General features: G+C 41.0%; 1 protein-coding gene across 3 annotated transcripts; it reads right to left on the bottom strand.

The window, feature by feature from the left end:
* Window positions 1-912: 912 nt before the first annotated feature.
* On the bottom strand, window positions 913-13189 carry RBM17 (RNA binding motif protein 17). Of its 3 annotated transcripts, none has more exons than XM_015629268.2 (12): window positions 13116-13189; window positions 11800-11940; window positions 10561-10677; window positions 9552-9718; window positions 7566-7663; window positions 6989-7045; window positions 5169-5310; window positions 4081-4232; window positions 3387-3460; window positions 2954-3052; window positions 2561-2633; window positions 913-2415 (listed from the first exon to the last, which is right to left on the bottom strand). In XM_015629268.2, the coding sequence occupies exons 2-12, from the start codon at window positions 11920-11922 to the stop codon at window positions 2312-2314; spliced, it is 1206 nt and encodes a 401-aa protein (XP_015484754.1). In that variant the 5' UTR covers window positions 11923-11940; window positions 13116-13189; the 3' UTR covers window positions 913-2311. The 3 variants fall into 3 exon arrangements, with proteins under 3 accessions (XP_015484754.1, XP_015484755.1, XP_033370432.1); XM_015629269.2 differs by having other exon boundaries at window positions 7566-7660; XM_033514541.1 differs by lacking the exon at window positions 13116-13189 and adding an exon at window positions 13045-13068.

The following is a 13189-nucleotide window of genomic DNA, read 5'->3' as shown; positions in this document are numbered from 1 at the left end:
CAAGTTGCATTTGCAAAAAATTGCCTCCTGCTAAGGAAACAAAGTCTGACACAGAGCTCAGTGAGTGTCTGAACCTTTGCAGGTTTCCTCACCTTTTGCATCACCTGCTTACACACCTGGCTCCACTGTCATGTGTTTTTACAGCACCCACCATGCAGATGGAACTCGGGGGGATGCAGATCTGCTCCAGGTTTGCTTGCTTCAGTATCCCCCTGATACAGAAGAACACCTCATTTACAGCATAAATCTCCTGCACTAAATACTAAATTAACAAACCCTCTCCCCTACATTTTCATGGATAAACTTTACTCCTGTCTTCAACCACAATAAGGATTCTCAGAATGAAATGGTTCAAAAGTTGTCAATAAAGCCATTCTCAGCAAGTGGAAAACTTCCAAGTTATCAGACTGGAAGCTCAGAAGCTGGTGCTAAAAAGCAGAACAGCTCCTTAAAGGCACAAAATCCAGCCTGTGCACCTCAGGAAATGCTTACAGCCTAGTCACTCAAGAGGTATTTTCTGAAATAAAAGCCATAAATAAATCACTTTGCTTAAAGCCAAGTCATATTTCAAGCTACGTTCAGATCACCTTCAATCTGTTACCAGTGGTTAAACTTCCTACAGCAGCCACTCAAATTATTTGAGTACCACAAGCAAACCTATGCTAACTCATACCAGGCTACCTTTGTTTTACTACACAGCAGCAAAATAGTGTTGCTCAAAGCCAAAGAGAAAATGAAAAGCAGAGGTAAGAACAGAATCTAGATTCTGTTTTTGCCCCAAGTCCCGAGGTTTTGGTGTCAGGCCTGTTCCTCACCTCTGCTGCAGTGAGGGTGAATCAGAGAAAGTTTCCAGCTCTGGGGGACTGCCTTACACAACACATGAGCAGAGTAAGGAAGCCAACACACAGCAGGTAAAATACCAGTTTTTTTAAAAATCCTGTTTTACAAGCAAATGTTTGTACAGAGGTTAGTGGAACACAAGCAGACAAAATAAGCAAAACACCATAGAAATCTGCAGCCAAAACTCAACAGAGGGCAAGAACTGGAGATATTCACAGCGTTGAACTACAGGTCTGTCCCCCCTCCCCCCAGTCCGTGTGTGTAACAGGAAGAAGATATCCAGCATCAGCTTTTAAACAGCTAAAATGCTCACAGCCACTTCAGTATCTGCACAATTCCAGGTGCAATGGGGCAGAGACAACTGCCACCACTGCAGAGTCACCTCATGCCAACTCTTTGTCACATACTGTTCCCAAACAAAAAGCAAACATAAAACCAGGAGCAGAGAGCTGTGTACTATTTTACATCAAGTTAAAAATAAGAGTAGTAGTGTTTAGTAGTTTAGTCTGTCAGCTCTTTAGATTTTCATGAAAACTTCCCTCCATGGCCTCCTATGTTGAAAACTTCCACAGGCACTCCTTCCCAAAAGGAAAAGAAATCCTAACCCTGATAGTGTTTGACCTCAAATATAGAAATATAAACAGAAAGAGCAAACAGCAGGTTTGAAATTATTAAACAAAGTCAGTTGCCTATGTGTGAGTTAGAGAAGTGAGATTCTGACAGCTGGCCAGATACAGGAAGGAGTTTCCCATCTCCCTGCCTAATGACCTGAAATCAATTATCCCTGGATATTCCCAGCACAGACTGCCCAACAGCACAGAGCTCCTGCCAAGAGTCCATTAAATTCCCTCCTCTTTCCACTTCCCTGGATTAGACATGGATTTTTTTTTTTTTTAATCTGTGAAGACAGACTCAATCTGTGTTATCTTAGTCTCCATTCTGGCACAGAAGCTTTGTCCTGGAGTCAGGAGAAAAATCAGCTGCAACTGTCCCAATGACCCAAATCACAGGTTGCAGAGATGAGGACTCAGGAGAGCAAGGCTCTAACTCTAGGAGAGACCATCAGGGAAGAGAAGATCATACACACAGTCCTTGTCCAAAGCTCCAGACTTATTGTGGATCCAGCACAGGGACTCCATGATGAAGCACCAGAACAAAGAAAGCAGGAATACAGACAAAGCATCTCCTCAGCAGTGGGTTTTCAACAGAGCAGTCATCTGAAATCTCAAAAAAAACCAGGATCCCCAGAGCAGAAAGCAGAAATGTGCAATTCAAAACCACACAGACGTGAATCTTACTTTCAAAGGGCTTTATATTACAAAAAAATGTAAGTCACAACGAATGTGTAAAATCCATTCAATGAGGCTTGTTTCCAGTCTGCTAGGAAAGCTACTTTTCTCTTCTTTATTCCCAGCCTACTGCTGAAAACGTGATTGCCAAAACAATGACACCTCGAGCTAGATTTTTAAAATCAAACTTGTTCCGCCAGATCCAGCACTCTGAACTTGTCCAGGTTGTAGAAACAAGCCTTCACCACTCTGCCTCCAAAATATCTTCCATTTAGATCCACAACAGCTGAAATTGAAACGAAGAGCAGATCAGCAAGCAGCAATTCAATTAAATAAACATCCCTTCAAATGAACAGCCTGACCAGTGAGACTGTTTAACCTCTCCACAGAAGTTAACTCTGAGGTTTACAGGACACAATTTAGGACCCTACCTTTGATGGCAGATTCAACCCGTTCAAACTCTAAAAATATTCTTACAGCTTCATCATCAGGGGCACCAGGGATCTGAAACAAAACAAAAACCCCAAGCCACAAGTAATTAGAACAGTAATGAGAATATTGTCTTCAACTGCTGTTCTTCACAAAGACAGTGAAAGAACAAAATAAAAAGGTTCCAAAAACACAATACCCAAGTGATTTTTGCACAGTTGCTATTCCTAGAAGCTTGTATCTTACAGATACAGAAAATCTGGAATTCCAACACAGTAAAGGACCCTGAGAGATCATTTGTGTATGCCCTCTTAGGCAGTAACACTCCAGTTGTGGGGGATGAGTGCTCAGTTTACTTACAGAGCAGCCAAAAAGAGAGACAGATTATTTCTCACCTCAAAGATGACACATTTTCCAACCTTCCCATATTTCTCACATTCCTCCTTAGTTTCAACTTCAAGGTCTTCATCCACCTCCCCAGCACCAACCATGTTCTGAAAGTCAAAGAATAAACCCAACTCACTGGATGGAGTCTGTGCAGGTGACTGTGCAGACAAATCACAGATGCTCTGTGAACTGTGACCACAAATCCTTTACAAGCTCAACAGCTACAGGAGGAGACAGATCCCTGTCCCTAAGACAAAGGAACTGAACAATTTAAAGCAGTGTTGATTTAAAGTCACAGCCTGTACCCCAGGAAGTCACATAATTTCTCCAGAACACCACATGGGTGCAGGCCAGAACCATTTGTACTGTGCAGAGTTTTGTATCAGGAACAGAGGTTTAAACATTTCAACACCAAGACATATTCCTTTACTCCCAACTCACCCTCAGTAAGACCACTTTAGTTGGGCATTTCAGTATCTCAGTCAAGGGGTTGGAATCCGCCTTCTTGCCCGTTTCTGTTTGAAGACAGAACAGTGAATCATGGAATAATTTAAGATTAAAGCTCAATTAGGGACTTTTATCAGAATCTTATTGATCAAACAATGGAATAAAAGACACAAAATGTAATTTCATATTGGTGAGGAACAGTTACTTCACAATCACTGGAAAGACAGTGAGCAGAAAAATCAATTCCAATGGTGTGAATTAAGCAGCAACACTGACAACGTATTACTTCTTTGAGGGAAATAGTTCCTAAGTTCAGAATTGTATCATAAGAACTACAAGACTAAAAGTATTCTGACTTCCACCACTTGTGCTCAGAAGCCTGGATGTTGTCTCGAGATCAGACAAGAGCAGGGAAATGACAAAAACATCCCCAGGATGTGACAGGGAAAAAGCCATCAGGGCAGAGCAGGATCAGCCCTGGAAGTGAAGATGCTTCCCCAACACTAAAGCAGGAGAACTGATGGAGGAAGGGGAGGATGGGCTAAAAAAAAAAAATCTATACAGGATCACTTGTCCACAAGAACAAATATGAGTAATTTTTCCAACTCCAATGTTTTCAACAAGGACAGATGGTAAACAGAAATCCAGGAGCTTCATTTCTCACACACTTGGTGCAGGACACAATTACCTTTCTCTGTAGATTCACCAACAATGATCTTGCCACCCCTCTTGCTTGTTTTCTCTACTGACAGTGCTGTGCTGAGCCCCTGTTCATGTTTGCCCAGCCCCTGGCCTTCTCTGAAACCATATTTCTGCATGATTTTGTGAGCTACTGTCCCCCTGCAATGAGAAAAAAAAATCAGTTCATAAAGGCTCCTTCCACAAAACATTAACACTGTATTTCTCCTGAGTGCTCAAATATTCTACCTCCTAAAATTTCTTTACACAGAGGCAGAAAAGACAGGAGCTTCTACAAGTTACATGTTGTTTTTTTTTCCTAAGCAAAAGGCTACCAAGTTTGGCTAGGTAATGCTGAAAGATTAAAACACTAAGTCACAGAAGAAACAGCAAATTGTGAGGTCAAAGTAAGGCAGGTGAGGTCAGAGTTTTAGCCCTTCCTTCAATGAAGTGAGGGTTCCATGGGACTGTTAATTAGAGGTGGTAACAATGCACAAGCTGGTCCAACAGTACCAAGTTTGGTTATCTTTTTCTGGACAATTAAAAAAAAACCACTAAACCCAAAAACGAGGTCTCTAGGCTGTTTTTAGCTGAAGATTCACCTTCACTCTGTGAAGTTAAGTCACAGTAGTTAACACAAGCATCACATACAAGGCAGGAAAGTAGATGGGCAGATTTGCAGCCACAGCTGCTGTTACACTCATGCAAATACACTCTGAATTCTTGAACAAAGCAGAGCTGAAATTATTTGAAATACCAATTTGCAAATTTAAGACAAAGCTGGAAAAGAAACCTAGAACTAACATGCCACCTGTGTTTCCAAGTACACTGCATTGTTTGGCTTGTACAGGCCATAAACACTTTATGCTGGAGTGTGGCTTCAGCACAGCCCTGAATGCAATCACCTCAGATGTGTTTCCCCCAGTCCTGTCAATCCACATTTTTTCCTGTATCCTGCCAGCTTGGACTCTCTGAACTCAGACTAACCACATACATGCAATGGGTTGTGCTCTTCTCTCCTGACAAACTATTTCAGTTTTGGTTTCCACCACCTTCCAATGCCTTTTCCCACAAAATGTGCAGGAGTCACTCATTTACCCCATGTTGGCGAGGAAGGAGTTGCTGGGTCCCGTGGGAGAACGAGGTCTCTCTGGCTCATCATACACTGGAGGAGGAATGGCTGCTTTGGAAGAGGGTGCTCGAGGTCTTGACTCTTCCTCATATGGGAATGATGCTACAGCTGGAGAAAACAGACATTTGGGATTTTTTCAATAAAATCCTAACAAATTATGAAAAGGTCTCCCACATAAATCCAAACCAGAAGAATGCTTCCTTTGCACACGCAGTTTTAACATGCCCTCACCTCTCTGTCTCTCTCAGAAACAACATGTGAGTTATTCTGGGTTTTCCTCACTGGATGCAGTTCTCCACAGCTCTATAATGCATTTATTAACCTCTTACTAAATGGAAAAAAGGAACATTAAGAAACCACCTGCACTACAAAGACTTTATCTGGAGGACAAACTCCCATTCATCAGGAACAGAATTATGACAAAAATAGACCAATGCACACAACTCAGGGCCCAAGGACTGTAATAAAAATACACTGCACATTTGCAGAGAAGAGAAGCCAGTCTATTAAAAAGAATGAATGAAACCCATCTCACTGGCAATTTCTGAACTGCAGCTCTTCCTGGGGATCTGGATATCTCAATCGTACTGATTAGATTATTAAATCGTCTTTCACTGACAAGTTAAATATCAAAATGAAAAAACCCCACATATTAGAACACTAGAAAAAATAATTTTTGAATGGACTTACAGACTTTCATCAGACTGAACTAATTTTAGAATATTTTCTTGTACACTAGCTATTGTATATTGTATCTTATCAAATAAAAGGTCAGACATGAAGTTTGAAGATATAATATGAGGAAAAAGAATTCCTATTTAAAAAGCAGACAGACTGGCCTATGGGACTTTTGCTACATCAATATTTTCTTGTTTTCTTCCAGTCTGGACTAGAGCATCAAGTAAAAAGCCATACAAAGGTTTCTTTGTGGGACCATGTCACATTTTAAAATCTCTCCTTAAGGATATTTCTACTATTTTCAGCCTGTATTTACTTTTCCTTGACACTGATCAATTGTTCTTAATTATTTACTAAAAACAGTGTCTTTCTGTTTTGAATGTTTACACATGTCAAATGCTTTCACTTTATCATTCACTTGAGCTTTGAGGTATTTTTTCATTTTAATATTGTCATAAATACAACGACTCCCAAAGAAAAGCTTGTGTGCATAAGATTTTTCCTTATTACTTTTAGAAATATACAACATACTGGTAATAATTTTAAATTTTAGAATTCACAACAGTTAGACATAGGAAAAGAAAAAGGGAATTATTTTGTTCCTATAGCAGAATGATGCCATCTCGTGGACAACTGAGATCCTCACACCACCACTGCACACAAATCTCTTCAGCTAAACTACCCTGAAAAACTTCTAAAATTTTGTCTCTAGTGCATAACTCCTTTAGAAAATATATTCACTAAGTACCTCCTCAAGGAAAGAGCAATGGAAAAATTCCCTCTCCACACTGTGGAGATTTCTAGTCTACCCAGAAAAACCTGCCTGTGACATTTCCTCTTTTATATGAGAAGTGTGTAGTTGCACATGGTTGTAACAGCCCAGTTTGCCAAGCCATTTGTCCAGCAATACAGAAAGATTTCTTCAGAACAGATGTGAAGCAGGGCAGCATCACAGGTGCCCCAGAGCCTGCCCCCATGAACCAAGAACTTGTTCATGTCCTGCTGCTAAAAGAATCCAATGGGAAAAGCAGGAGGACTGAACTGAATAGAAAGCTGAGTGAGAAATCAACACTGCTGGGTTTAGAGAAGAGGATTTTGGAGTACTCACGTTCTTTGTCCTTCTCAACGAGAGAAGTGGGTGGTGCAATGGCAGCTCCTCCCATACCTAGGAGCAAAATGGACACAACACACTTGGAGGATATCACAACAAACCTGAATTATTTACTGTAATTTTGTTGCTGAAAGAGAATAAAGACTAATTTTGTTTATGCAAAGATGTATTTCTGATCAACATGACCTGACAAGCTGTGAGGGCATTGATGTAACAAATGCAGGAATGAAAAGCGACAATAGTGAAAAACTCAGTGATTCTCACAGCCTGATTTGATGCTTCACCCCTTCCCTGGAACCCACACCATGCAGGAACTTACCACAGGTATCTACAAACCAAGGTTAAACAGAAATATTTCCACAAGTAATTTGGCTGCCATCTGCCTCCATGGAAAAATACCAATATTCTGCATTATATTATGTTGTAATAAAACGCCAGATTTATTCTAAAGGCTCAGAATTAATAGTGTACTCATGTGAGGACAGAGAAATACAGAATCCATGAAACAGAACTGTGAATTTCCCTCCCTCTTTTTCTCCTCTGTCCATACCAAAACCATAAGTAGTTCCCTTACTTCTTTTCCGTCTTTCCCTTTCATAATCTTCATCTTCATCAGAATCTGGATCTGGTCGTCTTGAAAACCCACTGGCTTCATGTCTGTCTTTACGCCTTCTAGGAGATACAGCAAGTTAGGATGAGAACCCATGGAAGTTACCTCTTTGTTTGATTTTGTGATCCCACCTCTGCAGGGTGAATTATTCTGCTCCATCCAACTGGCATTTAACGTGTTTCCCATGAAAGTGCAAGTTAACACCTTCACCATTTGTTTCTTTGCTTTTACACTCCTGGGGCATTTTTGGCAAAACAGAAGACGGATCTAAACTAAGATCATTTTCCACTTGCAAGTCAGCCAAGAAGAATGCATGGAAAGGAGGAAGCACCTGAATAAATCCTGTCCAAACACACCAGAGTGACTGAATGACTACTGTGGAAAAGGTGTTGGAACAAAGAGCAAGGTAACAGACATTGATTAATCAATCACCCTGCTCTGGAAAGAATCCCTTTTACATTTCCCATCACAGGCCATATAGAGTAGTATCATTTACTCAACGAAAAAATATTCTCATGCTTAAACATCAGATTATTGAGAAGCTTGCTTGGCATTTAATGTAAGATTCAGGAATAATTTCTAATATGAAATAAAAGAAATGCTTGAAAATTTGCTTGCACTTCAGGTGTAATCTGATGCGAGCAGGAAATTACTCATTTTAATATAAAAAGAAAAGAAAAGCACTTTTCCTCCAAATTTAAGAGCACCACCTGGTGCACAAATCACATCTCATTCTGAGATCACAGCCACCAAAACTGTGCTAAAGGATGCTAGAAACAGGTCTACTGTGGAGCCACACAGAATTTCTGAATCTCTGCACTATGAAATCAAAACAAATGCACAGCCTGTACTCTCGAAGCATGCAACTGATGCAGGTTTGGCTGCAATTGTTTCCCCAGTCTGAAATCAGAATTTATTATGCATTTTTCATCTCTTTTCTCTAGTGTTTATATGTATAAAGACTCTTGGCCCACACACAAGTACAAATACAACCAAAGAGCAGTAAATGCTGAAGCTGTGGGAATGACATCCCAGAATCCTGAGGTCTTGCATGCCCATAGGGCAGAGCCTCAGTCATTCCTTCTCCATCAAAACAACAAAGATGTAACCAAGAGAAGACACAGTGACTAGAAATATTAATTTCCACAATCTAAACAGGGCAGCAGAACTGTAATTCCAGATTTCAGATGATTCATACTGTGATGGAGATAGTTTATTCACTTCACTTGAAATAAGCAAATGTAATCTTCTGCCTGGCTGGCTGACATTTTACCACTTATAACAGTCAGATACTGAATCTGCATTTAACTTCTTTAACATGATTACAGAGATTTTCCTCTTCAGGGAAAGGGCATTAAAATAAAGCAGTATTTTCTTTTGTGCAGAGACAATAGCTTAATAAGCACATAATTAACCTACTTAATAATTAAATTACTGATTGCAGAGTATTAAAAAAGGAAATGCAACTATGCCTCTCAAAGTCTATGCTAGCTACATTTAAAACAGAATGCATTCATGGATCAGTTTTTAGTTATTAGAAGAAGGAAGGATGGTTCATCACTGAGTGTGGAAAAGGTTTTTCTGTAGTCAGGTGACACTGACATCAAACACTCTAAAACACCTGCATGGTCAAAGTCTGATAACAATGCACAAAGTACCCAAATACTGCTGCTATTGTTGAAATAAAGTAAATTTAGAATAATTTTGACAAGGGTCTTTCAGCTGAAGAGGTTGCAAAGCTGGTAATTCTTACTGGTTTTGCACTGTTAGGTGATTTCTACCAGAAGCATTAAAACATTTTTTAAAACACTGCACTTGTTTCTACAAGCATGCAATATACACAAAAACTCTAAGAACTTCCATGAAAGCAGAAAAATAAAATTGAACAAATTGATGTGTCTGTTCTTTAGATAAGAGTCAGTATGTCAAGTGTTAAAAAAAAAGCCTTACTTTTCTCTCTCTTCAATCTCCTTTTGCCTCTCCAGCTCCCTCTGCCGCTGCCGTTCCTCTCTCTGACGTTTCACCACCTTTTCGTAGTCATTTGGGAACATGGGATCATACTCATCTGCCAGGGGAATCAACACATCTCCTGCAGAAAAACCACTAGGGACAGGATCCTGGAAAACAAAGTAAATAATTTAGCTGAGATCTGAAAACAACACCCAGTTGAAAAGCAAAAATTTAACACTTCCAATTCCTGATTTCTGTAATGTCAGAAATATCCTAATCCCACCAGTGCTAGAAGAAATCTCGGCTTTATTTAAAACTAATATTTCATCCAGTCTCTTGTTACATCAAATTTTTCCCATGAAGAAAGAACCACCCCCTCCCGTCACAAAATGCAGAGCAGCAGCAAATCAGCATGGTCAGGAATTTTTTAAACCCCATTAATGCATTATTAGAAGCTTTATGGCATCTTGCTGCTGCAACCATCTGCCGAGTCCTCCCACTCAATCTCATCAGGCTTTTTTATCAGCTGCTATTAATAAAATACCAACAGAGGCACACAGACTGCTCTCCTCTAATCTGAAAGAACCATTTCAGAACTTTTTTTTTTGAAAAAGCTGCAGGGAGAGAGTTTCTCTTGATTCCTTACCGTGAGAAAACAGTTTAAAAGGTTAAGTGGCTTTTCCTTTATTTTTCAGTTGATTGTTATACAGGTCCAGCTCCAACACTGGTGCAAGCACAATTATAGTCATTATTTAGCTGCCCAAATTGGTGTCTTAACAAGTAATTTGAAGCCTTCCAGGACTCTAAGAACACTGTTTTATAAGTGCACATTAACCATGGTAATTCCATGCTGTACCACACAGAAGTCTGAATAAAGTTGAAATGTTAATTAAATAATTCTCAGCAGAGGAAGACATTCTCAGGAAATAATTACTTTTTTGACCACTAGAAAACATTCAATTTCCAAAATGTTTGTTATCAGCTGTGCTTTTAGCTGCTCTGCTCTTACCTTTAGCCCAGCTGCTACATGAGGGGGTGTGTCCACGATCTGTCTCTCATCAGAGGAGCTGCCTCGTTTCAGGTCAATCACTGGAGCAAGCACTGTGGTTTGTTTTGTTCTCTGACTCTGCAAAAATCACCAAAACACACAATGTCTAAAAAAGATAAAGCAGTTTTCTAAAAATCAGCTTACTTGATATACTTTGCAGTGGTAGGTGAATGGTCCTAGGTTTTGACTGGGACCAGAAATACACATTAAAAATTCATCCAATCACTTCTGGTGAGTTTGAACTGAGTTAGTTTCCAAGAAACTCAGATTTATTCTAAAGATCTACTGTTCTTCCCATTTATCATCAGATAAAATATTTTAATCTCTTCTGAACTCTTGAGTTTTCTAATCCTATCCTATTCTTCTGTTAGGCTATGGATACACTGCACATCAGTTACATGGACAAAGAATATAACTAATACAGAAGTCAGTAAATTTCATCCAGGCAGTTTGTTCCAATTATCGACTAAATCTTTCCCCTAATTTCAGCAGCATAAATCAGGAATAATTCCAGTGAAAAAATGTTATGGCTACTTAAGTATCTGATATCAGTACTACTGCTTCTTTTAATTAAGTAGTCTCACTACAGAACCTGCACACCCCAAAGAGCACCTGTGTCCTGCCTGAATCAAAATATCAACACTGCTCAAAGAAAAAGGGTGAAATAAAAAGAAGCAGCAATAAAAAGAGAAAATGGCTCTGTCACAGTCTAGAAAAATCAGCTTGCACTTCTCCCTTTCATCTACTCTGGAAATACTTGCTGTAAAAATTTCTAATACATGGTGACTTGAAGGTTAGCACCAAGATCTTTTTAAGTAACAACCATAAAATGATACAAACATGCAAATAACAAATCACAGTGTGGCCCCTACTTGCATTTAAAAAAATGTATAAAGCTGAATTTCATTATCTTTAAAGCTAAACTTGAAGATCAGCTTCTGGATCTGCTGGTTAAAAGCTCAGAGGTTTGCTGCACATACATCAGTGCTTCCTTCAGTTTTAATTTTGCAACACTCCCTCCAAGAGACATCAAGAAAAATGCATTTTCCCTTTTGCCCTTCAGCTTTGCCAGGCTCTTTGCTACAACCTTGCAGACAAACACCAGCAAAATTACCCCAAATCGGTATTCTGAGGTCACAAACACAATGCACTGAACACAAAAGAAGTCTGAAAGAAAGCAAAACCATAAAGGGACTGTACCTTTGCTTGTGTGAGAGCTGCTTTCTTCACCTGCAACTGAGACTGCAGCAGTTTGAAATTCTTGGACCAGCCTTCTGTTTTAGAATCGCTGGTCTCAACCCCCAAGTCATCGTAAAGTGACATTTTCCCTTCAATTTAAAACTGAAAGAAAATAGAAAAAAACCACAAAACTCCAGATGACACCACAAACATATTTCCAGGTTATTTGCTAATAGTTTGCATACATGGGTACACCACCTTTTATTTAACTTTTCCTAAAGCCAGAGAAAATGGACCTTTTTCTGGCTACTTCTGGTAAATACACATAACTAGAGCAAAGCTGTATAAAAGGGATAATTTGAAAGGTAATGAAAACTGTTCAAGAATTAATTTAATCCTGCAGTGGAATATGAACAATCAAGGCTCAATAGCAAGAAGTTTACTGCATAAAGAAAAAAAGGAGGTTCTGAAGATTATTAAACATCTGGCCTCGGGATGAAACACAGCAGAGGTTACAAAGGCACAGATTCACAGGATGAGGACAGGGTGTTGTAGGAATTCCCACCTGCCACAGAGCAGTAGGATTTTGGCAGCAGGACTGATGCTATCCAAGGGGAGACAGAATGTACTGTCATAGGATCAATCATAGAGTCCAACCTGTGACTGAAAACCACCTTGTCACCCAGACCAGAGCAGTCAGTGCCACATCCAGTCTTCCCTTGGACACTTCCAGGGATGAGGACTTCACCACCTCCCTGAGCAGTCTGTTCCAACACTTAAACATCGTTTCTGATAAGAAATTCTTCCTAATGTCCTGCCTGAACCTCCCCAGGGGCAGCTTGATGCCATTTCCTATTGTCCTGTCGCTTGTTCCCTAGGAGCAGAGCCCGACCACCCCTCGGCTGTCCCTCCCTGTCAGGGAGTTGTGGAGAGCCACAAGGTCCCCCCTGAGCCTCCTTTTCTCCAGGCTGAGCCCCCTCAGCCACTTCTCCTCAGACCTGTGCTCCGGACAATTCCCAGCTCCGCTGCCCTTCCCTGGACAACATATGGATGTACGGATGTACGCAGGGAGGGCGCTGTCCCCGTGGGGAAGGGACAAGTGACAAGGCACAGGGGCTGTCCCCACGATAAAAGGAAGGGTGGGCTGCGATCTTCGTCCCTCGGGGAACAGAGGGGGCGAAGCAGGCCCTGACGCCCCGCCCCACCTTCCACAGGCCCGGAGCCCTCCGAGGAGCCTCTGAGCGCGGCACAGCCGCCCTGTCCTACCTCCACACACCCCGCGGAGCCCGGAGCCGCCTCCCCACACGGCCGGGGCCGGGCCTGAAGCCACCACTCACCAGTCCCGGCGCCGCCGCCGCCATGAGCCGGCGCTGAGCACGCCGGGAAGGGCCGCGCCTGCGCACTGCGCCCC

This window comes from Parus major, chromosome 1A, assembly GCF_001522545.3.
Source record: "Parus major isolate Abel chromosome 1A, Parus_major1.1, whole genome shotgun sequence".
NCBI classification, from domain to species: domain Eukaryota; kingdom Metazoa; phylum Chordata; class Aves; order Passeriformes; family Paridae; genus Parus; species Parus major.
The sequence above is the reverse complement of the archived record's forward strand: the minus strand, read 5'-3'. Positions and strand labels throughout refer to the sequence as shown.